The sequence below is a fragment of the Coregonus clupeaformis genome, chromosome 25, assembly GCF_020615455.1.
Source record: "Coregonus clupeaformis isolate EN_2021a chromosome 25, ASM2061545v1, whole genome shotgun sequence".
Taxonomy (NCBI): Eukaryota; Metazoa; Chordata; class Actinopteri; order Salmoniformes; family Salmonidae; genus Coregonus; species Coregonus clupeaformis.
The window spans coordinates 18,941,517-18,967,611 of NC_059216.1; the positions used below are offsets into that span (position 1 = coordinate 18,941,517).

The 26,095-nt window shown below is 47.1% G+C and overlaps 1 protein-coding gene across 5 annotated transcripts in view; it reads right to left on the reverse strand.

Moving 5' to 3' along the window:
* map4k5 (mitogen-activated protein kinase kinase kinase kinase 5) overlaps positions 1 to 26,095 on the reverse strand; it is a 132,922-nt gene that overhangs the window by 72,930 nt on the left and 33,897 nt on the right. For all 5 annotated transcript variants that reach the window (XM_041847345.2, XM_041847347.2, XM_041847349.2 and 2 more), the window contains exons 5-14: positions 21,494 to 21,558; positions 18,801 to 18,856; positions 18,140 to 18,187; positions 14,860 to 14,902; positions 14,678 to 14,750; positions 13,181 to 13,312; positions 12,273 to 12,335; positions 12,090 to 12,171; positions 9,925 to 10,041; positions 5,158 to 5,221 (exon numbers count right to left, since the gene is read on the reverse strand). In XM_041847345.2, the coding sequence (XP_041703279.1) occupies positions 5,158 to 5,221; positions 9,925 to 10,041; positions 12,090 to 12,171; positions 12,273 to 12,335; positions 13,181 to 13,312; positions 14,678 to 14,750; positions 14,860 to 14,902; positions 18,140 to 18,187; positions 18,801 to 18,856; positions 21,494 to 21,558 (743 nt within the window). The remainder of the gene's footprint in view (positions 1 to 5,157; positions 5,222 to 9,924; positions 10,042 to 12,089; positions 12,172 to 12,272; positions 12,336 to 13,180; positions 13,313 to 14,677; positions 14,751 to 14,859; positions 14,903 to 18,139; positions 18,188 to 18,800; positions 18,857 to 21,493; positions 21,559 to 26,095) is intronic.

Genomic DNA, 26,095 nt, shown 5'->3' on the forward strand with positions numbered 1-26,095 from the left:
ACTAGTAGTCTATTACATAAACAACTAAAGGAACCACTACTAGTAGTCTATTACATAAACAACTAAAGGAACCACTACTAGTAGTCTATTACATAAACAACTAAAGGAACCACTACTAGTAGTCTATTACATAAACAACTAAAGGAACCACTACTAGTAGTCTATTACATAAACAACTAAAGGAACCACTACTAGTAGTCTATTACATAAACAACTAAAGGAACCACTACTAGTAGTCTATTACATAAACAACTAAAGGAACCACTACTAGTAGTCTATTACATAAACAACTAAAGGAACCACTACTAGTAGTCTATTACATAAACAACTAAAGGAACCACTACTAGTAGTCTATTACATAAACAACTAAATGGAACCACTACTAGTAGTCTATTACATAAACAACTAAAGGAACCACTACTAGTAGTCTATTACATAAACAACTAAAGGAACCACTACTAGTAGTCTATTACATAAACAACTAAAGGAACCACTACTAGTAGTCTATTACATAAACAACTAAATGGAACCACTACTAGTAGTCTATTACATAAACAACTAAAGGAACCACTACTAGTAGTCTATTACATAAACAACTAAAGGAACCACTACTAGTAGTATATTACATAAACAACTAAAGGAACCACTACTAGTAGTCTATTACATAAACAACTAAAGGAACCACTACTAGTAGTCTATTACATAAACAACTAAAGGAACCACTACTAGTAGTCTATTACATAAACAACTAAATGGAACCACTACTAGTAGTCTATTACATAAACAACTAATGGAACCACTACTAGTAGTCTATTACATAAACAACTAAAGGAACCACTACTAGTAGTCTATTACATAAACAACTAAATGGAACCACTACTAGTAGTCTATTACATAAACAACTAAAGGAACCACTACTAGTAGTCTATTACATAAACAACTAAATGGAACCACTACTAGTAGTCTATTACATAAACAACTAAAGGAACCACTACTAGTAGTCTATTACATAAACAACTAAAGGAACCACTACTAGTAGTCTATTACATAAACAACTAAATGGAACCACTACTAGTAGTCTATTACATAAACAACTAAAGGAACCACTACTAGTAGTCTATTACATAAACAACTAAAGGAACCACTACTAGTAGTCTATTACATAAACAACTAAAGGAACCACTACTAGTAGTCTATTACATAAACAACTAAAGGAACCACTACTAGTAGTCTATTACATAAACAACTAAAGGAACCACTACTAGTAGTCTATTACATAAACAACTAAAGGAACCACTACTAGTAGTCTATTACATAAACAACTAAAGGAACCACTACTAGTAGTCTATTACATAAACAACTAAAGGAACCACTACTAGTAGTCAATTACACAAACAACTATTAAAATACATCACTGTTACTAGTCCTGTATCTGCAGACAGCCACACCCAGTGATTGTTTTTGAACAGTAAAAAGACAACACTACATCTCCTACATAACAGGAAGAACACATTGCATGTGTTTTTCGCTAACACACAACTTACCTTATCATTTGTTACTGCTAAAAACACTATCTAGCATGATCTATTACTTGCATAATCGATTGCTTACATTACTTACACTGAGTAGACAAAACATTAGGAACACCTGCTCTTCTATGACATAGACTGACCAGGTGAATTCAGGTGAAAGCAATGAGCCCTTATTGAGGTCACTTGTTAAATCCACTTCAATCAGTGTAGATGAAGGGGAGGAGACAGGTTGAAGAAGGATTTTAAAGCCTTGAGACATGGATTGTGTATGTGTGCCATTCAGAGGGTGAATAGGCAAGACAAATATTTAAGTGCCTTTGAATGGGGTATGGTAGTAGGTGCCAGGCGTACCGGTTTGTGTCAAGAACTGCAACGCTGCTGGGTTTTTCACGCTCAACAGTTTCCCGTGTGTATCAAGAATGGTCCAGCACCCAAAGGACATCCAGCCAACTTGATACAACTGTGGGAAGCATTGGAGGGGGGGCCAGGGTCAATCAGGGATATTGACCTGTTGATGTAATTAAAATTGAAAAGTGACTAGTTGGGGGTTGGGGGTCATCCCCAGGAAATGTTTTATGTAGAAGGACTGAGAAGCTCAGTTCTGGTGACTTTTTAAAAGGACATTCTACTCCAAAATGAATGAAAGTAAAATTATGCTGACACCATCTAAAATATAATTTCCACCTCCAGATATGAGCCCAATAACATATAGCCTACTCTCCCGAGTGGCGCAGTGGTCTAAGGCACTGCATCGCAGTGCTAGCTGTGCCACTAGAGATCCTGGTTCGAATCCAGGCTCTGTCGTAGCCGGCCGCGACCGGGAGACCCATGGGGCGGCGCACAATTGGCCCAGCGTCGTCCAGGGTAGGGGAGGGTATGGCCGGCAGGGATGTAGCTCAGTTGGTAGAGCATGGCGTTTGCAACGCCAGGGTTGTGGGTTCGATTGCCACGGGGGGGCCTGGATTCGAACCAGGATCTCTAGTGGCACAGTTAGCACTGCGATGCAGCGCCTTAGACCACTGCCCCACTCGGGAGGTTGGCTACACACTGCTGTCTGAGTTGAGCGATGCGGTGGTGCGCATTATAGACTGTTTAAGGAAGCTTTCACTGTTTAAGGAAGCTTTCACTGTTTAAGGAAGCTTTCACTGTTTAAGGAAGCTTTCACTGTTTAAGGAAGCTTTCACTGTTTAAGGAAGCTTTCACTGTTTAAGGAAGCTTTCACTGTTTAAGGAAGCTTTCACTGTTTAAGGAAGCTTTCACTGTTTAAGGGGGCTTTTTTGTGTGTATTCTTTTCCCAAACTCTGGTGTTACCCCCTTAGTTCGGTTCTTTTGGACGGGTGTGAACACTATCCACACTCGGGAAGCGCACTAACCAACGCACAGCGTTCACTAACCAACGCACAGCGGTTACTAACCAGCGCACAGCGGTTACTAACCAGCGCACAGCGGTTACTAACCAACGCACAGCGGTTACTAACCAACGCACAGCGGTTACTAACCAACGCACAGCGGTTACTAACCAACGCACAGCGTTTACTAACCAACGCACAGCGTTTACTAACCAACGCACAGCGTTTACTAACCAACGCACAGCGTTTACTAACCAACGCACAGCGGTTACTAACCAACGCTAGCGAGTTACTAACCAACGCACAGCGTTACTAACCAACGCACAGCGGTTACTAACCAACGCACAGCGTTTACTAACCAACGCACAGCGTTTACTAACCAACGCACAGCGTTTACTAACCAACGCACAGCGTTTACTAACCAACGCACAGCGTTTACTAACCAACGCACAGCGTTTACTAACCAACGCACAGCGTTTACTAACCAACGCACAGCGGTTACTAACCAACGCACAGCGGTTACTAACCAACGCATAGCGGTTACTAACCAACGCACAGCGTTTACTAACCAACGCACAGCGGTTACTAACCAACGCACAGCGGTTACTAACCAACGCACAGCGGTTACTAACCAACGCACAGCGGTTACTAACCAACGCACAGCGGTTACTAACCAACGCACAGCGGTTACTAACCAACGCACAGCGGTTTTCTATTTGTTCCGTGCTGCAGTTGGCTCCAGGTGAGAACACAGTCCGGACCAAACACAGGAAGTGAGTTCCTCATCATTATTGGTCCGGACCAAACACAGGAAGTGAGTTCCTCATCATTATTGGTTGTTCTGACTGCGAGAAGCATCATAACTTCACATCTCTGAAACATTCTGTGTGTATCAGTGCATTTATGAGCGCATTCGATGCAGATCATGGGAGACTGGGTTATAGTCCCACATGGCATATAGGCTACAGAATATAGACCAGTCACATCTCAGAGCGGCTATTGCACCGTTTGCTCCCACATGTTGTTGGGAGACCAAAGCGAAAGTACTATGAAGATTGGGAAACACAAGTGACGCTTCATGACGATCATAGATGAGCATTTTTGTCCAATAAATAAATGACTTGCATGGACACGTGGTTTTGTTCGGGAATTTTTGTTCGTTTGACATTTGGCAATGTGAAACTAACTGAACCAAATTTTTTAAAATACTATGTAACAAATAATCAAACTTTGACTTCAACTATTGCTCAAAACCATGTGTGAAATTCCATTTATCTGAACATCGGAGTGTCGCAAACAATCATGCATGTCAGTTCAGCGCAACAAGAGAAAATAAAATATTTGAGAACACATTTATTTGGGAATATATTTCGTAGAACAGACATGCTTCTGAATTAGGCTTTGCCATCTCTAAGCCTGCCCCCGCCCCAACAGGTTTTTATGACGTAAATCCGTTGCAGTGTGCCTGGTGCAAAGGAACCATGTTTTTATCAAACGGGAAATGCCCCACTCATCTGGCACTCCAGGCAGGTTCAAGCAAATGCTCAACACTATTTGAAAGATTTTGAATACTATTTGAACCCAGCATGTCCGCTGCTCTCAAACGGGTCCTGGCAGGATCAACACTATGGCCCGCCCTGCAGGAGAGACTGACCTGCTACTGGAGCACACAACCTCTGACAGGAAGACTGACAGACAGACCAGCCAATGGGAGAGCAGATTCAGAGCTCTGACTAATCCCACTGGTCGGCTAGGGACAAGAGGGTGGGGGTTCCTAGAAGGTGTCTAGCTACTGTGGGATGTTGACAGATAATCATTGGAGGAGGGGAGGAGAGAGGAGAGGAGGAGAGGAGGACAGAGGAGAGAGGAGAACAGAGGAGAGGAGGGCAGAGGACAGAGTGGAGGGCAGAGGACAGAGTGGAGGGGAGGACAGAGTGGAGGGGAGGACAGAGTGGAGGGGAGGACAGAGTGGAGGGGAGGACAGAGTGGAGGGGAGGACAGAGGAGGGGAGGACAGAGGAGGGAGGACAGAGGGAGGACGGAGAGGAGGACAGAGGGGAGGAGGACAGAGGGGAGGAGGACAGAGGGGAGGAGGACAGAGGGGAGGAGGACAGAGGGGAGGAGGACAGAGGAGAGGAGGACAGAGGGGAGGAGGACAGAGGGGAGGAGGACAGAGGGGAGGAGGACAGAGGGGAGGAGAGAAGAGAGCAGAGGAGAGAAGAGAGCAGAGGGGAAGAAAGGAGGAGAGAGCAGAGGAGGAGGGCTGCTGTTACTTACAGCTGATCTCTGCTCTGGAGTGTTTGTTGGTGGAACGGATGGTGTGTCTCACTACTGAGAGAGGCTGAGGAGGGAGGGAGAGAGAGGGGGAAAGAAAGAGGGGGGGAGAAAGATAGAGCGCGAGCGATAGGAGAGAGAGGAGAAGAGAGAGGGGAGAGGGGGAGGAGAGAGGGGAGAGAGAGGGGGAGGAGAGAGGGGAGAGAGAGAGGGGGAGAGAGAGAGGGGAGAGGGGGAGAAGAGAGAGGGGAGAGAGAGGGGGGGAGAGAGAGGAGAGGGGGAGAAGAGAGAGTAGACAGACATCAAAATTAGATAAGTCTCAAAGTGAAAGTATATACACTACCAGTCAAAAGTTTTAGAACACCTACTCATTCAAGGGTTTTTCTTTATTTTTTACTATTTTCTACATTGTAGAATAATAGTGAAGACATCAAAACTATGAAATAACACATATGGAATCATGTAGTAACCCAAAAAGTGTTAAACAAATGAAAATATATTTTCGATTTTAGATTCTTCAAAGTAGCCACCCTTTGCCTTGATGACAGCTTTCCACATTCTTGGCATTCTCTCAACCAGCTTCACCTGGAATGCTTTTCCAACAGTCTTGAAGGAGTTCCCACATATGCTGAGCATTTTACATTTACATTTTAGTCATTTAGCAGACGCTCTTATCCAGAGCGACTTACATATATATAGATTTTTTTTTTTTTTTATACTGGCCCCCTGTGGGAATCGAACCCACAACCCTGGCGTTGCAAACGCCATGCTCTATCAACTGAGCTACATCCCTGCCGGCCATTCCCTCCCCTACCCTGGACGACGCTGGAGCCAATTGTGCGCCGCCCATGAGTCTCCCGGTCGCGGCCGGCTGCCAGGATCTCTAGTGACACAGTTAGCACTGCGATGCAGTGCCTTAGACCACTGCGCCACTCAGGAGACACATGTTGGCTGAGCACTTGTTGGCTGCTTTTCCTGCACTCTGCGGTCTGACTCATCCCAAACCAATTGGGTTGAGGTCGGGTGATTGTGGAGGCCAGGTCATCTGATGCAGCATCCATCACTCTCCTTCTTGGTAAAATAGCCCTTACACAGCCTGGATGTGTGTTTTGGGTCATTGTCCTGTTGAAAAACAAATGATAGTCCCACTAAGCCCAAACCAGATGGGATGCCATATCTCTGCAGAATGCTGTGGTAGCCATGCTGGTTAAGTGTGCCTTGAACTCTAAATAAATCACAGACTGTGTCACCAGCAAAGCACCCCCACACCATAACACCACCTCCTCCATGCTTCACGGTGGGAAATACACATGCAGAGATCATCCGTTCACCCACACCACGTCTCACAACGACATGGTGGTTGGAACCAAAAATCTCAAATTTGGACCCAAGACCAAGGACACATTTCCACCGGTCTAATGTCCATTGCTCGTGTTTCTTGGCCCAAGCAGGTCTCTTCTTCTTATTGGTGTCCTTTAGTAGTGGTTTCTTTGCAGCAATTCGACCTTGAAGGCCTGATTCACGCAGTCTCCTCTGAACAGTTGGATGTTGAGATGTGTCTGTTACTTGAACTCTGTGAAGCATTTATTTGGGCTGCAATTTCTGAGGTGCAGTTAACTCTAATGAACTTATCCTCTGTAGCAGAGGTAACTCTGGGTCTTCCATTCCTGTGGCGGTCCTCATGAGAGCCAGTTTCATCATAGCGCTTGATGTTTTTTGTGACTGCACTTGAAGAAACTTTCAAAGTTCTTGAAATTTTCAGAATTGACTGACTTCATGTCTTAAAGTAATGATGGACTGTCATTTCTTTTTGCTTATTTGAGCTGTTCTTGACATAATATGGACTTGGTCTTTTACCAAATAGGGCTATCTTCTGTATACCCCCTCTACCTTGTCACAACACAACTGATTGTCTCAAACGCATTAAAAAGGAAATAAATTCCACAAATTAACTGTGAAGAAGGTACACCTGTTAATTGAAATGCATTCCAGGTGACTACCTCATGAAACTGGTTGAGAGAATGCCAAGAGTGTGCAAAGCTGTCAGAGGCAAAGGGTGGCTATTTCAAGAATCTCAAATATAAAATATATTTTGATTTGTTTAACACTTTTTTGTTTACTACATGATTCCATATGTGTTATTTCATAGTTTTGATGTCTTCACTATTATTATACAATGTAGAAAATAATTTTTTTTAAACGTTGTTTTTGCAAATCTATAAACTAAATAAATAATGGAAATATCACATTTACATAAGTATTCAGACCCTTTACTCAGTACTTTGTTGAAGCACCATTGGCAGCGATTACTGCCTCGAGTCTTCTTGGGTATGACGCTACAAGCTTGGCACACCTGTATTTGGGGAGTTTCTCCCATTCTTCTCTGCAGATCCTCTCAAGCTCTGTCAGGTTGGATTGGGAGCGTCACTGCACAGCTATTCTTAGGTCTTTCCAGAGATGTTCGATCTGGTTCAAGTCCGGGCTCTGGCTGGGCCACTCAAGGACATTCAGAGACTTGTCCTGAAGCCACTCCTGCGTTGTCTTGGCTGTGTGCTTAGGGTCGTTGTCCTGTTGGAAGGTGAACCTTCACCCCAATCTGAGGTCCTGAGCTCTCTGGAGCAGGTTTACATCAAGGATCTCTCTGTACTTTGCTCCGTTCATCTTTCCCTTGATCCTGACTAGTCTCCCAGTCACTGCTGCTGAAAAACATCCCCACAGCATGATGCTGTCACCACCATGCTTCACTGTAGGGATGGTGCCAGGTTTCCTCTAGACGTGACGCTTGGCATTCAGGCCAAAGAGTTAAATCTTGGTTTCATCAGACCAGAGAATCTTGTTTCTCATGGTCTGAGAGTGTTTAGGTGCCTTTTGGAAAACTCCAAGCGGGCTGTCATGTGCCTTTTACTGAGGAGTGGCTTCCGTCTGGCCACTCTACCATAAAGGCCTGATTGGTGGAGTGCTGTAGAGATGGTTGTCCTTCTGGAAGGTTCTCCTATCTCCACAGAGGAACTCTGGAGCTCTGTCAGAGTGACCATCGGGTTCTTGGTCACCTCCCTGACCAAGGCCCTTCTCCAAGACTCTTCCTAGTTTGGCCGGGCGGCCAGCTCTAGGAAGAGTCTTGGTGGTTCCAAACTTCTTCCATTTAAGAATGATGGAGGCCACTGTGTTCTTGGGGACCTTCAATGCTGCAGAAATGTTTTGGTACCCTTCCCCAGATCTGTGTCTCGACACAATCCTGTCTCGGAGCTCTACGGACAATTCCTTCGACCTCATGGCTTGGTTTCTGCTCTGACATGCACTGTCAACTGTGGGACCTTATATTGACAGGTGTGTGCCTTTCCAAATCATGTCCAATCAATTGAATTTACCACAGGTGGACTCCAATCAAGTTGTAGAAACATCTCAAGGATGATCAATGGAAACAGGATGCACCTGAGCTCAATTTCAAGTCTCATAGCAAAGGGTCTGAATACTCATGTAAATAAGGTAGCTCTGTTTTTTTAACTGTTTTTCGCTTTGTCATTATACATTTACATTTTTGTCATTTAGCAGACGCTCTTATCCAGAGCGACTTACAAAATTATGGGCTAGATTGTGTGTAGATTGATGAGGACAATTTTGTATTTTATCCATTTAAGATGAAGGCTGTAAACGTAACAAAATGTGGAAAAAGTGAAGGGGTCTGAATACTTTCTGAATACACTGGTAAATACATAACATGACACCACAGGTGTAAACAATATCATAAAAGGTGAGGACAGCAGTGCAGCAATGTGAAATGTGTTATTAGTTAAGGAGCCATGTTTCCCCTGACATGCACGGTCACATGATTACGTGTACCCCAGTAGCTGGCTGTGTACCAAATTGCACCCTACTCCCTATCCACACGGCTCCCAGCCAGACGCCACGCACACTAGCATTTATTCTCCAACATGAGTCTGGATTTGCTTTCCTCCCTGACGTCTTCTAGAATGAGAACACATTCTGATTGTTCCGATTGGTCCCAGAAACCGATGGGATGGGGCCAGAGCCGGCCTACAAGATTATGTTATAAACTTTGATACTCTGATTGGTTAGAGACAATCCAATCGCTGATGAATTGAGAGTGAGAGGAAGGAGAGGGATAGAGAGAAAGTTATAGGGATGCACTGTATATATGGGAATAGGGAGACAGACAGTGCTGTGGTTAGTTTAGCCCCAGCCAGACAGACAGTGCTGTGGTTAGTTTAGCCCCAGCCAGACAGACAGGGCTGTGGTTAGTTTTAGCCCCAGCCAGACAGACAGGGCTGTGGTTAGTTTAGCCCCAGCCAGACAGACAGGGCTGTGGTTAGTTTTAGCCCCAGCCAGACAGACAGTGCTGTGGTTAGTTTTAGCCCCAGCCAGACAGACAGTGCTGTGATTAGTTTTAGCCCCAGCCAGACAGACAGGGATGTGGTTAGTTTTAGCCCCAGCCAGACAGACAGGGCTGTGGTTAGTTTTAGCCCCAGCCAGACAGACAGGGCTGTGGTTAGTTTAGCCCCAGCCAGACAGACAGGGCTGTGGTTAGTTTTAGCCCCAGCCAGACAGACAGGGCTGTGGTTAGTTTTAGCCCCAGACAGACAGACAGTGATGTGGTTAGTTTTAGCCCCAGCCAGACAGACAGGGCTGTGGTTAGTTTTAGCCCCAGCCAGACAGACAGGGCTGTGGTTAGTTTTAGCCCCAGCCAGACAGACAGGGCTGTGGTTAGTTTTAGCCCCAGCCAGACAGACAGGGATGTGGTTAGTTATTTACCTCCAGGTCATCGTCGTCCACCTCAGAGAAGTGTTGGTGGTTGTCTGGGTTGTTCATCTTGTCCAGCAGCTCCACAGCTACCCTCCTGGTCAGCCCTGTCTGACCTATAAACACATGCTGTAACACGGAGGGAGGGAGGGAGGGAGGGGGAGGGGGAGGGAGGGAGGGAGGGAGGGAGGGAGGGAGGGAGGGGGAGGGAGGGAGGGGGAGGGAGGGAGGGAGGGAGGGAGGGAGGGAGGGGGGGGGGGAGGGGAGGGAGGGGGAGGGGGAGGGAGGGAGGGAGGGAGGGAGGGAGGGAGGGGGGGAGGGAGGGACAGACAGACAGAGAGAGACAGACAGACAGACAGGAGGATAAACAGACAGACAGACACAGACAGAGGGACAGACAGAGGGACAGACAGAGGGACAGACAGACATACAGACAGAGGGACAGACATACAGACAGACATACAGACAGAGGGACAGACAGAGGGACAGACAGACAGAGGGACAGACAGACAGACAGACAGAGGGACAGACAGACAGACAGACATAGGGACAGACAGAGGGACAGACAGACAGAGGGACAGACAGACAGAGGGACAGACAGACAGACAGACAGACAGACAGACAGACATAGGGACAGACAGAGGGACAGACAGACAGAGGGACAGACAGACAGAGGGACAGACAGACAGAGGGACAGACAGACATAGGGACAGACAGAGGGACAGACAGACAGAGGGACAGACAGACAGACATAGGGACAGACAGACAGACAGAGGGACAGACAGAGGGACAGACAGACAGAGGGACAGACAGACAGAGGGACAGACAGACAGAGGGACAGACAGACAGAGGGACAGACAGACAGAGGGACAGACAGACAGACAGACAGACAGACAGACATAGGGACAGACAGAGGGACAGACAGACAGAGGGACAGACAGACAGAGGGACAGACAGACAGACAGACAGACAGACAGAGGGACAGACAGACAGACAGACATAGGGACAGACAGAGGGACAGACAGACAGAGGGACAGACAGACAGAGGGACAGACAGACAGAGGGACAGACAGACAGAGGGACAGACAGACAGAGGGACAGACAGACAGAGGGACAGACAGACAGAGGGACAGACAGACAGAGGGACAGACAGACAGAGGGACAGACAGACAGACAGACAGAGGGACAGACAGACAGAGGGACAGACAGACAGAGGGACAGACAGACAGAGGGACAGACAGACAGAGGGACAGACAGACAGAGGGACAGACAGACAGAGGGACAGACAGACAGAGGGACAGACAGACAGAGGGACAGACAGACAGAGGGACAGACAGACAGAGGGACAGACAGACAGAGGGACAGACAGACAGAGGGACAGACAGACAGAGGGACAGACAGACAGAGGGACAGACAGACAGAGGGACAGACAGACAGAGGGACAGACATACAGAGGGACAGACAGACAGAGGGACAGACAGACAGAGGGACAGACAGACAGACAGACAGACAGACATAGGGACAGACAGACAGACAGACAGACAGAGGGACAGACAGACAGAGGGACAGACAGGGGGACAGACAGAGGGACAGGACAGAGGGACAGACGGACAGAGGGACAGACAGACAGAGGGACAGACAGACAGAGGGACAGACAGACAGACAGACAGACATAGGGACAGACAGAGGGACAGACAGACAGAGGGACAGACAGACAGAGGGACAGACAGACAGACAGACAGACATAGGGACAGACAGAGGGACAGACAGACAGAGGGAGAGACAGGCTTTATTAGTGATCTAGTGACATCAAGAACACCAGATGGACTGCACACTAATACTCCTAATACCAGATAACTAGTGACAACTATTAACAAACTGACATATTTTACCATGGAGTCCAGAAAAAAAAAGAGATGAAGAATTTCATTTTCACTATAATTAACACCTTGTACATCTCAGAGGAAGAGTCTTGTCAACCCTAATGATCCAGAACATTTGTAATTATTAACTCTAGAAAATGTATGCACTCACTAACTGTAAGTCGCTCTGGATAAGAGCGTCTGCTAAATGACTAAAATGTAAAATGTAGATTAATTAGACTGTATAAGCTAGTTTCCCTGACCCTATTCCTCGACCAAGAAGCACTTTCAAATGAGTACGTGTCAGTTAGTTACCGAAAGGAGCTTCTCTGCTGTCGGTCTCTTCTTTGGGTTCTTGGTCAGACAGACTTTAACGAAGTTATGGAAAGCTGTGGACCTGGAAGGGAAACTACCGTTACGGACTGCAGCAGTAAAACAGAAAACAGAAACAACGGGGTATAACCGCTCCGGGTCACAGGTGTACTATACTGTACTCACCATTTAGTTTTGTCTTTTAGCTTGGGAGGCTGAAAGCTGCTCTTTGACATGAAAAACAAGGCCCTGGAATAGAACACAACTGATATTCAATCATGTCATATAATAATAATAATAATATGCCATTTAGCAGACGCTTTTATCCAAAGCGACTTACAGTCATGCGTGCATACATTTTTTTTATTTTTATTTTTTTTGTGTATGGGTGGTCCCGGGGTTCGAACCCACTACCTTGGCGTTACAAGCGCCGTGCTCTACCAGCTGAGCTACAGAGGACCAGAGCCCGGCTATATAGAGAACTGATATTAAATCATGTCATATAACATTCTCTTATTTTACCACTAGTGTGGTGAGACTTTCACACAATGTACTGGGGTGAGTTTCACAAAACCTTCCTACGCACTAAGACCATCTTAAGGCCAGTGGAAGGCATTAAGGCAATGGACTAACAATAATCTTAGTGTTACAAACATTTTGGGAAACTCGCCCCTGTAATTTTAATTGCATCAGATCAGAGAACAGCTTAGTGATGAAAAGATCAGAGGCAACATTATCAGAATACAAAAGCAGGAAGTAGATCAATCCAGCAGATTGTTAGATAAGTGGGGCAGAAACAGCAGTTGATCGGTGGATGACATGTGTAAGGAAGTGGAGGGCAGGAGCAGCATTCATTGGCTGATATATGAGGAAGTAACCTAACGTAGCAGGTCTTCCGTTTTTCAGGGGAAACGGAAGTTAGGTTGAAAATACTGTAAACCTGAAAACCGGCAACATCCGCTTTCTGACAACACCTCAAAAGGGAGATGAGGAAGTGGAGCAGAAACAGCCCTGATTGGTTGATATATACGAGGAAGTGGAGCAGAAACAGCCCTGATTGGCTGAGATACGAGGAAGTGGAGCAGAAGCAGTACCTCATTGGGTGCAGGTCAAACATAGGGGGCTGCAGCTCAGCCAGTTCTATTGCGGTGATGCCCACGGCCCAGATGTCACACAGCTGGTTGTATCCTCCGTTCTTCTCCACCGCTGCTACCTCCGGGGCCATCCTGGACAGAATAAAGACATATTACACATAGAAATAGAATGAATTCTAGTTTGGGGATATTACACATCTAGTCTTCCCGTTCCACGTCATCTCAATCCGCTACCTCAGGGGCCATACATCGGGTTAGGGCCGGGTAGGGCCTGTTTTCTCATCAATAACTAAAGGTTCGGGCAGGGCTTCACTAAATTGATCAGTAACATTTTGAAGCTCAGCCATTTCCTCGTGCTCTGCTGCACAGTACAATCATATCTGACTAAGACCATAACATGGTGTCAGAAGTGCTTTAACCTCGTCCAATATAAAAACAGGTGAGAGAATATTTCACAGAAAATAATGATGTTCCTTGAGTTTTGTCAGAGTTTAGAGTGACTGAAAGTAGCTAACAGCTAACTGCTCTCTCATGTCTCTTTATTGAGCAGAGCAGCCCAAGTGGAGCCGTTGCTATGGATACTCACAGACTCAGAGCGCCACGAGCTCAGGCTCGGGTTTAAAATTCATACGGCTCTAGGGTTAGTTAACGTATTCCACTGCTGCCCCCTGTGGGGTAGTTAACGTATTCTACTGCTGCCCCCTGTGGGGTAGTTAACGTATTACAATGCTGCCCCCTGTGGGGTAGTTAACGTATTACACTGCTGCCCCCTGTGGGGTAGTTAACGTATTCTACTGCTGCCCCCTGTGGGGTAGTTAACGTATTACAATGCTGCCCCCTGTGGGGTAGTTAACGTATTACACTGCTGCCCCCTGTGGGGTATTTAACGTATTACAATGCTGCCCCCTGTGGGGTATTTAACGTATTCCACTGCTGCCCCCTGTGGGGTATTTAACGTATTCCACTGCTGCCCCCTGTGGGGTAGTTAACGTATTCCACTGCTGCCCCCTGTGGGGTAGTTAACGTATTCCACTGCTGCCCCCTGTGGGGTAGTTAACGTATTCCACTGCTGCCCCCTGTGGGGTATTTAACGTATTCCACTGCTGCCCCCTGTGGGGTATTTAACGTATTCCACTGCTGCCCCCTGTGGGGTAGTTAAAGTACTCCACTATTGCCCCCTGTGGGGTAGTTAAAGTACTCCATTGCTGCCCCCTGTGGGGTATTTAACGTATTCCAATGCTGCCCCCTGTGGGGTATTTAACGTATTCCACTGCTGCCCCCTGTGGGGTATTTAAAGTACTACAATGCTGCCCCCTGTGGGTTGTGAGGCATGGCCCTGAAGAGAAAGTTGCCTGAACAACAGCAATCTTTGAATAAACACTTTCAGGGGCTCTTTATGGAGAGAAAGTGTCGCCCCAAATGGCACCCTATAAAAGTAGTGAACTATAAAGGGAACAGGGTGCCATTCAGGACAAACGGTCTCAGAGGAGGACTCACCAGTAAGGGGTCCCGATGAAGGACTTCCTCTTGGCAATGGTGGCTGTTATTTTGGCTGCAACTCCAAAATCGGCTGGAATGAGAAGTGACAGGTCCTTTCAGATTATATAAACAGACACACAGCTGAGGGTCACGAGGTTAGCCCTTTTATAGGTCGTCTTCATAGAGATCGAATAGCTCACCTAGTTTCACGTCCCCGCTGTCTGTCAGGAGGATATTAGCACCCTGAAGAAAAGAACCCAAACGTCGAGCCGTTAGTCTCTCAGCCGCACAGCAATGTGTTGCTCATGGTGTGGACAAATGCATAATGTTTACATACTGCTTTACTCATCTCATATGTATATACTGTATTCTATTCTACTGTATTTTAGTCAATGCCACTCCGACATTGCTCATCCTAATATTTATTTATTTCTTAATTCCATTCTTTCACTTTTAGATGTGTGTATTTTTGTGAATTGTTAGATATTCCTGCATTGTTGGAGCTAGGAACGCAAGCGTTTCGCTACACCCGCAATAACATCTGCTAAACGTGTGTATGTGACAAATAAGATTTGATTTGATTTGAGGATATATAAAGTTCCATAACTCTTCAGAACTTAATAGCTGATCAAACATTTCCCCTTTCCACAAAATGATTATCATGAGTGTGTTATTTCATCTTTGACTGGTTGTGATAAAGTGATTGTAATTGTGTAGCTAGCAGGTATTGTATTTTCACTGTGGGGCAACACTATAGTGAGGGAGTTTGTATTGTGGTAGCGGGGTTGGCAGTTTATTGACAGCTGTGTCTGGTGGCATTCTGCAGTGAGAGAAAGAGGAGAGAGAGGAGGAGAGAGCGAGAGAGAGAGAGAGAAAGAGAGGGGGAGGAGAGAGAGAAGAGAGACCAGAGAGAGAAGACGAGAGAGGAGGAGAGAGAAGAGAGAGGAGGAGAGAGAGCAACAGAGCGCAAGAGAGAGGGAGGGAGGGAGGGAGGGAGGGAGGGAGGGAGGGAGGGAGGGAGAAAGAGATGGGTAGAGGAGAGCAGAGATGGTTTACTTGCTTTGGCAATGTAAAAAAATGTTTCCCATGATAATAAAGCCCTTTGAATTGAGAGAGCCAGAGAGAGAGAGAGCCAGAGAGAGAGAGAGCCAGAGAGAGAGAGAGAGAGAGCCAGAGAGAGAGAGAGCCAGAGAGAGAGAGAGCCAGAGAGAGCCAGAGGGGGGGTGACAGCAACACAATTAGACCCAACCAAATCATGACAAAACAAAAAGATAATTACTTGAAACAATGGAAAGAATTTACAAAAAAACTGAGCAAACTAGAATGCTATTTGGCCCTAAACAGAGAGTACACAGTGGCAGAATACCTGACCACTGTGACTGACCCAAAAATTAAGGACATCTTTGACTATGTACAGACTCAGTGAGCATAGCCTTGCTATTGAGAAAGGCCGCCGTAGGCAGACCTGGCTCTCAAGAGAAGACAGGCTATGTGCACACTGCCCACAAAATGAGGTGGAAACTGAGCTGCACTTCCTAACCTCCTGCCAAATGTATGACCATATTAGAGACACATATTTCCCTCAGATTACACAGACCCACAAAGAATTCAAAAACAAATCCAATTTTGATAAACTCCCATATCTACTGGGTGAAATACCACAGTGTGCCATCACAGCTGCATGATTTGTGACCTGTTGCCACAAGAAAAGGGCAACCAGTGAAGAACAAACACCATTGTAAATACAACCCATATTTATGTTGATTTATTTTCCCATTTGTACTTTAACTATTTGCACATTGTTACAACACTGTATAAAGACATAATGACATTTGAAATGTCTTTATTCTTTTGGAACTTCTGAGTGTAATGTTTACTGTTAATATTTATTGTTTATTTCACTTTTGTTTACTATCTACTTCACCTGCTTTGGCAACGTTAACATACATTTCCCATGCCAATAAAGCCCTTAAATTGAAATTGAATTGAGAGGGAGGGAAAGAGAGAGAGCGAGAGAGAGAGAGGACAGCAGAAACAGGAAACGACTCTCTGGGTATGGTGGTAAAGCTGAGATATGCTCTGGACCCAACCCTGACCCACTGATAACAACACAAGAGAACAGAACCTCTGGACCCAACCCTGACCCACTGATAACAACACAAGAGAACAGAACCTCTGGACCCAACCCTGACCCACTGATAACAACACAAGAGAACAGAACCTCTGGACCCAACCCTGACCCACTGATAACAACACAAGAGAACAGAACCTCTGGACCCAACCCTGACCCACTGATAACAACACAAGAGAACAGAACCTCTGCACCCAACCCTGACCCACTGATAACAACACAAGAGAACAGAACCTCTGCACCCAACCCTGACCCACTGATAACAACACAAGAGAACAGAACCTCTGGACCCAACCCTGACCCACTGATAACAACACAAGAGAACAGAACCTCTGGACCCAACCCTGACCCACTGATAACAACACAAGAGAACAGAACCTCTGGACCCAACCCTGACCCACTGATAACAACACAAGAGAACAGAACCTCTGGACCCAACCCTGACCCACTGATAACAACACAAGAGAACAGAACCTCTGGACCCAACCCTGACCCACTGATAACAACACAAGAGAACAGAACCTCTGGACCCAACCCTGACAACAACACAAGAGAACAGAACCATTACACTAGGGCTAGAGGCATGAACTGGGTCGTTGTCTGTAGGCCACAGAAACAGAGTGTTTCTTATTGGACAAATCCAGTTAATCCCTCCCTGTTTCAGTCCGTTTTCTTCCGTTTGGTGTCTAATAGTGCTGAGTGATTAGTGCGTTTTGAGTCCGGTTTGGTTTCTGTTCGATTCTTAAAAAATAATATGTTTCTTGATTTCAGTTTTGAATGCTGTTAACACAGAATAAAACGATTAATATAAAAGTCCCATGATGGTAGTGACCATCATTTATTAACGTGACTTTAATAAAATATTTCAGTTGTTGTGTATATTACATTTGTTGACTTTATTATTTCATTCCAAGTCATCATCTCATCTCTATAGAGCTGCTGCCTACGCTGACTGACTAAATCAGTCACATGCAACCGCAGTACACCACTACATACCCCCAAGCCAGCCAGCCAGCCAGCCAGCCAGCCAGCCAGCCAGCCAGCCAGCCAGCCAGCCAGCCAGCCAGCCAGCCAGCCAGCCAGCCAGCCAACCACTCTCTTCCTGTGGCTTTTACTCACTCTGCAGAGATGAAACACCACCATACTTCTCTGGTGCAGCGTCGACACAAGGGGGTAATATTGCAGACTACGTGTTTTTAACAATGTAATTCACACCTCAGTCTGCCGCGAAGAGGAAGGTGTGAGAGCGGTACTGGCAGACAAGGACTTCTTCCCCTTCATGATGAACTGGCAGAGACATTTAGTGGGCCAGTGTAAAGAAGAGAGAGGGAATATGTACGGTGCCATACCTTGATATCACGGTGCATCTTTCCCTTGCTGTGTAGGTATCCCAAACCCTGTGAATGAAAAGAGCCGTGTGAGACTGGGGTGGAATTGCTAACATTGGAGACACCCAGAAGAGTAAAGTGAGAAGTTAAGACACCAACTAGGGCTGGTTTCCTGGATCTAGATTAAACCTAGGCCTATTTCCGGCCTAAAGGGCCTAGGGCGGCAGGTAGCTTAGTGGTTAAGAGCGTAGTGCCAGTAACCGAAAGGTCGCTGGTTCTAATCCCCGAGCCGACTAGGTGAAAAATCTGTCGATGTGCCCTTGAGCAAGGCACTTAACCCTAATTGCTCCTGTAAGTCGCTCTGGATAAGAGCGTCTGCTAAATGACAAAAAAAATAAAATAAAAAAATAATAATAATAATAAAAAAATTAAATAAAAAAAACTGCCCTTTTAATGGAGATACCATTGAGTACAGTTTTGTAGTCTTGGGGGCTTTATGTATCAAGCGTCGAGTAGGATCTAGGATCGGGTCCTCCCGGTCCATATAACCTCCTTCACTGTGATCTAAAAAGGCAAAACTCTGATCCTAAAACCAGCACAGCTGCTCTGAGACGGGCGCAGAAGTAGGCCGAGTCGAGGTCCAGGAAACTGGCACCAAGAGGGTTGAACCATGTCTAATTACCTGTATGGTCTCTCTGCAGACGTAGGCGATCTGTATCTCTGACAAGGGACCCGTCACTGGGAAAAGAAAACATGGTTATTCTGCTGCTGTCCTTTCTATAGTTAATTACACACTGTAAATACAAAAGTTTGTGGACGACCCTTCAAATGAGTGGATTCGGCTATTGTAGCCACACCCGTTGCTGACAGGTGTATAAAATCGAGCACACAGCCGTGCAATCTCCATAGACAAACATTGGCAGTAGAATGGCCTTACTGAAGAGCTCAGTGACTTTCAACGTGACACCGTCATAGGATGACACCTTTACAACAAGTCAGTGCGTCAAATTTCTGCCCTGCTAGAGCTGCCCCGGTCAACTGTAAGTGCTGCTATTGTGAAGTGGAAACGTCTAGGAGTAACAACGGCTCAGCCGCGAAGTGGTAGGCCACACAAGCTCACAGAACGGGACCGCCGAGTGCTGAAGCGCGTAGCGTGTAAAAAATAGTCTGTCCGAGGTTGCAACACTCACTACCGAGTTCCAAACTGCCTCTGGAAGCAACGTCAGCACAATAACTGTTTGTCAGATGCTTCATGAAATGGGTTTAAATGGCTGAGCAGCTGCACACAAGCCTAAGATCAACATGCGCAATGCCAAGCGTCGGCTGGAGAGGTGTAAAGCTCGCCGCCATTGGACTCTGGGGCAGTAGAAACGCGTTCTCTGGAGTGATGAATCACGCTTCACCATCTGGCAGTCTGACGGACAAATCTGGGTTTGGCGGATGCCAGGACAACTCTACCTGCCCCAACTGTAAAGTTTGGTGGAGGAGGAATAATGGTCTGGGGCTGTTTTTCATGGTTCAGGTTAGGCCCCTTAGTTCCAGTGAAGGGAAATCTTAACGCTACATCATACAATGACATTCTAGACAATTCTGTGCTTCCAACTTTGTGGCAGAAGTTTAGGGAAGGTCCTTTCCTGTTTCAGCATAACAATGCCCCCGTGCATAAAGCGAGGTCCATACAGAAATGGTTTGTCGAGATTGGTGTGGAAGAACTTAACTGGCCTGCACAGAGCCCTGAGCTCAACCCCAACGAACGCCTTTGGGATGAATTGGAACGCCGACTGCGAGCCAGGCCTAATCGCCCAACATCAGCGCATGACCTCACTAATGCTCTTGTGGTCATGTAGTGTATGTTTATTATAAGGGTCAGATTGATTACAGTTTACAGACAGAATCCTAGGCAACGGTGTGGTCATACGACAGGGGGAGAGATGAAACATGTCAACAATAAGAAGCCATAAGTTATGATGGCAATAACTCTGATGATGATGTGTGAGGAGAGAGAGAGAGAGAGAGAGAGAGAGAGAGAGAGAGAGAGAGAGAGAGAGAGAGAGAGAGAGAGAGAGAGAGAGAGAGAGAGAGAGAGAGAGAGAGAGAGAGAGAGAGAGAGAGAGAGAGAGAGAGAGAGAGAGAGAGAGAGAGAGAGAGAGAGAGAGAGAGAGAGAGAGAGAGAGAGAGAGAGAGAGAGAGAGAGAGAGAGAGAGAGAGAGAGAGAGAGAGAGAGAGAGAGAGAGAGAGAGAGAGAGAGAGAGAGAGAGAGAGAGAGAGAGAGAGAGAGAGAGAGAGAGAGAGAGAGAGAGAGAGAGAGAGAGAGAGAGAGAGAGAGAGAGAGAGAGAGAGAGAGAGAGAGAGAGAGAGAGAGAGAGAGAGAGAGAGAGAGAGAGAGAGAGAGAGAGAGAGAGAGAGAGAGAGAGAGAGAGAGAGAGAGAGAGAGAGAGAGAGAGAGAGAGAGAGAGAGAGAGAGAGAGAGAGAGAGAGAGAGAGAGAGAGAGAGAGAGAGAGAGAGAGAGAGAGAGAGAGAGAGAGAGAGAGAGAGAGAGAGAGAGAGAGAGAGAGAGAGAGAGAGAGAGAGAGAGAGAGAGAGAGAGAGAGAGAGAGAGAGAGAGAGAGAGAGAGAGAGAGAGAGAGAGAGAGAGAGAGAGAGAGAGAGAGAGAGAGAGAGAGAGAGAGAGAGAGAGAGAGAGAGAGAGAGAGAGAGAGAGAGAGAGAGAGAGAGAGAGAGAGAGAGAGAGAGAGAGAGAGAGAGAGAGAGAGAGAGAGAGAGAGAGAGAGAGAGAGAGAGAGAGAGAGAGAGAGAGAGAGAGAGAGAGAGAGAGAGAGAGAGAGAGAGAGAGAGAGAGAGAGAGAGAGAGAGAGAGAGAGAGAGCCAGAGAGCCAGAGCCAGAGAGCCAGAGAGCCAGAGAGCCAGAGAGCCAGAGAGCCAGAGAGCCAGAGAGCCAGAGAGCCAGAGAGCCAGAGAGCCAGAGAGCCAGAGAGCCAGAGAGCCAGAGAGCCAGAGGGCCAGAGAGCCAGAGAGCCAGAGAGCCAGAGAGCCAGAGAGCCAGAGAGCCAGAGAGCCAGAGAGCCAGAGAGCCAGAGAGCCAGAGAGCCAGAGAGCCAGAGAGCCAGAGAGCCAGAGAGCCAGAGAGCCAGAGAGCCAGAGAGCCAGAGAGAGAGAGAGAGAGAGAGAGAGAGAGACATCGGTTAAGAGCGTTGGGCCAGTAACAGAATACTTCCTGGTTCAAATCCCCGAGCCGACTTGGTGAAAAATCTGCAGATGTGCCCTTGAGCAAGGCACTTAACCCTAATCGCTCCTGTAAGTCGCTCTGAATAAGAGCGTCTGCTAAATTACTAAAAATGTTTTTAAAAATGAGAGATGTGAGCAGAACAACGCACCATGATATACGTCTTGTAGAGATCCTCCACCACAGTACTCCATACAGATCCACAGCTTCGCCCGGCTGATACAGGGAGGGAGAGGAGACAGTTAGGGAAGTGTTTACAATGACCTCAGCATAATAGTCTGTAGAACACAGAAACAAAGAACAGTGCATGCCTCTGATGATGCTAACCACATTGCTGCTAGCGCTAGTCATCTTTTACTATTCACTGAGCTGACTGTACATGTTGGCTACATTATAAATCCCTGCTGGCTGCCTGCAGTGATAAAGCATACGTCTCTCCTGACTAATCGACATATAAACCAGATCAGAAGCTCTTTAGTCCTGTTAAACCTGCTGGAGGTTCCAGTTCCTGGAAGTACAGGCCTGGGCCTATATAAGTCTATGAGCAGGGCTGGGTCTATATAAGTCTATGAGCAGGGCTGGGTCTATATAAGTCTATGAGCAGGGCTGGGTCTATATAAGTCTATGAGCAGGGCTGGGTCTATATAAGTCTATGAGCAGGGCTGGGTCTATATAAGTCTATGAGCAGGGCTGGGCCTATATAAGTCTATGAGCAGGGCTGGGTCTATATAAGTCTATGAGCAGGGCTGGGTCTATATAAGTATATGAGCAGGGCTGGGCCTATATATAAGTCTATGAGCAGGGCTGGGTCTATATAAGTCTATGAGCAGGGCTGGGTCTATATAAGTCTATGAGCAGGGCTGGGCCTATATATAAGTCTATGAGCAGGGCCTATATACAGTGCATTCAGAAAGTATTCAGACCCCTTGACTTTTTGAACATTGTTAAGTTACAGCCTTATTCTAAAATGGATTGAATTGTTTTCTTCCCCTCATCAATCTACACACAATACCCCACAATAACAAAGCAACAATTTTTTTTAGGACATTTTGAAAATGTATAAAAATGTTATTAGAAAAATAATCACATTGACATAAGTATTCAGACCCTTTACTCAGTACTTTGTTGAAGCACCTTTGGCAGCGATTACAGCCTCAAGGCTTCTTGGGTATGACGCTACAAGCTTGGCACACCTATATTTGGGGAGTTTCTTCTCTGCAGGTCCTTTCAAGCTCTGTCAGGTTGGATAGGGAGCGTCGCTGCGCAGCTAATTCCAGGTCTCCAGATGTTTGATCGGGTTCAAGTCCGGGCTCTGGCTGGGCCACTCAAGGACATTCAGAGAATTGTCCCGAAGCCACTCATGCGTTGTCTTGGCTGTGTGCTTAGGGTCGTTGTCCTGTTGGAAGGTGAACCTTCGCCCCAGTCTGAGGTCCTGAGCGCTCTGGAGCAGGTTTTCATAAAGGACCTCTCAGTACTTTGCTCCGTTCATCTTTCCCTTGATCCTAACTAGTCTCCCAGTCCCTGCCGCTGAAAAACATCCCCACAGCATGATGCTGCCACCATCATGCTTCCCCGTAGGGATGGTGCCGGGTTTCCTCCAGACGTGATGCTTGGCATTCAGGCCAAAGAGTTCAATCTTGGTTTCATCAGACCAGAGAATCTTGTTTGTCATGGTCTGAGAGTCCTTTAAGTGCCTTTTGACAAACTCCAAGCAGGCTGTCATGTACCTTTTACTAAGGAGTGGCTTCCGTCTGGCCACTCTACCATAAAGGCCTGATTGGTGAATTTCTACAGAGATGGTTGTCCTTCTGGAAGGTTCTCCCATCTCCACAGAGGAACTCTGGAGCTCTGTCAGAGTGACCATCGGGTTCTTGGTCACCTCCCTGACCAAGGCCCTTCTCCCCCGATTGCTCAGTTTGGCCGGGTGGCCAGCTCTAGGAAGAGTCTTGGTGGTTCCAAACTTCTTCCATTTAAGAGTGATGGAGGCCACTGTGTTCTTGGGGACCTTCAATGCTGCAGACATTTTTTGGTACCCTTCCACAGATCTGTGCCTCGACACAATCCTGTCTCGGAGCTCTACGGACAATTCCTTCGACCTCATGGCTTGGTTTCTGCTCTTTTTTAAAATGTATTTGTATTATTATTTTTTTAGTCATTTAGCAGATGCTCTTATCCAGAGCGACTTACAGTTAGTGAGTGCATACATTTTTCATACTGGCCCCCCATGAGAAACGAACCCACAACCATGGCGTTGCAAGCGCCATGCTTGTAGCCAACTGAGCTACATGCACTGTCAACTGTGGGACCTTATATAGACAGGTGTGTGTCTTTCCAAATCATGTCCAATCAATTGAATTTACCACAGGTGGACTCCAATCAAGTTGTAGAAACATCTCAAGGATGATCAGTGGAAACATGATGCACCTGATCTCAATTTCGAGTCTCACAGCAAATGGTTTGAATACTTATGTAAATAAGGTATTTCTGTTAAATATTTTTTATACATTTGCCAACATTTCTAAAAACTATTTTTTTCGTTTTGTCATTATGGGGTATTGTGTGTAGATTTGTATTTAATCAATTTTAGAATAAGGCTGTAACGTAACAAAATGTGGAAAAAGGTAAGGGGTCTGAATACTTTCCGAAGGCAAGTCTATCATCAGGGATGGGCCTATATAAGTTTATGAGCAGGACTGGCACTACTTGGCAGGGCTGGCACTACTTGGCAGGTGGCAGGGCTGGCACTACTTGGCAGGGCTGTGCTAAGGCCATTCATTATATAGTAAACCACACATCCTGATATTTAGAACCTTGGGTGATCTGATCTTTACACTCTTTCATTACTCTGGTCTGGAAATATCAAGTACTCCCTCCTGACCCCGCTCAGCTACAGACTATCCCCTCCTGACCCCACTCAGCTACAGACTATCCCCTCCTGACCCCACTCAGCTACAGACTATCCCCTCCTGACCCCGCTCAGCTACAGACTATCCCCTCCTGACCCCGCTCAGCTACAGACTATCCCCTCCTGACCCCACTCAGCTACAGACTATCCCCTCCTGACCCCACTCAGCTACAGACTATCCCCTCCTGACCCCACTCAGCTACAGACTATCCCCTCCTGACCCCGCTCAGCTACAGACTATCCCCTCCTGACCCCACTCAGCTACAGACTATCCCCTCCTGACCCCACTCAGCTACAGACTATCCCCTCCTGACCCCACTCAGCTACAGACTATCCCCACTCAGCTACAGACTATCCCCTCCTGACCCCACTCAGCTACAGACTATCCCCTCCTGACCCCGCTCAGCTACAGACTATCCCCTCCTAACCCCACTCAGCTACAGACTATCCCCACTCAGCTACAGACTATCCCCACTCAGCTACAGACTATCCCCACTCAGCTACAGACTATCCCCACTCAGCTACAGACTATCCCCACTCAGCTACAGACTATCCCCACTCAGCTACAGACTATCCCCACTCAGCTACAGACTATCCCCACTCAGCTACAGACTATCCCCACTCAGCTACAGACTATCCCCTCCTGACCCCACTCAGCTACAGACTATCCCCTCCTGACCCCGCTCAGCTACAGACTATCCCCACTCAGCTACAGACTATCCCCTCCTGACCCCGCTCAGCTACAGACTATCCCCGCTCAGCTACAGACTATCCCCTCCTGATCCCGCTCAGCTACAGACTATCCCCACTCAGCTACAGACTATCCCCTCCTGACCCCACTCAGCTACAGACTATCCCCACTCAGCTACAGACTATCCCCTCCTGACCCCACTCAGCTACAAACTATCCCCTCCTGACCCCACTCAGCTACAGACTATCCCCACTCAGCTACAGACTATCCCCACTCAGCTACAGACTATCCCCTCCTGACCCCACTCAGCTACAGACTATCCCCTCCTGACCCCACTCAGCTACAGACTATCCCCACTCAGCTACAGACTATCCCCACTCAGCTACAGACTATCCCCTCCTGACCCCACTCAGCTACAGACTATCCCCTCCTGACCCCACTCAGCTACAGACTATCCCCTCCTGACCCCACTCAGCTACAGACTATCCCCTCCTGACCCCACTCAGCTACAGACTATCCCCTCCTGACCCCACTCAGCTACAGACTATCCCCTCCTGACCCCACTCAGCTACAGACTATCCCCACTCAGCTACAGACTATCCCCTCCTGACCCCGCTCAGCTACAGACTATCCCCACTCAGCTACAGACTATCCCCTCCTGACCCCACTCAGCTACAGACTATCCCCTCCTGACCCCGCTCAGCTACAGACTATCCCCACTCAGCTACAGACTATCCCCTCCTGATCCCGCTCAGCTACAGACTATCCCCACTCAGCTACAGACTATCCCCTCCTGTTCCCACTCAGCTACAGACTATCCCCTCCTGACCCCACTCAGCTACAGACTATCCCCTCCTGACCCCACTCAGCTACAGACTATCCCCACTCAGCTACAGACTATCCCCTCCTGACCCCGCTCAGCTACAGACTATCCCCTCCTGACCCCGCTCAGCTACAGACTATCCCCTCCTGACCCCATTCAGCTACAGACTATCCCCCCCTGACCCCACTCAGCTACAGACTATCCCCACTCAGCTACAGACTATCCCCTCCTGACCCCACTCAGCTACAAACTATCCCCTCCTGACCCCACTCAGCTACAGACTATCCCCACTCAGCTACAGACTATCCCCACTCAGCTACAGACTATCCCCTCC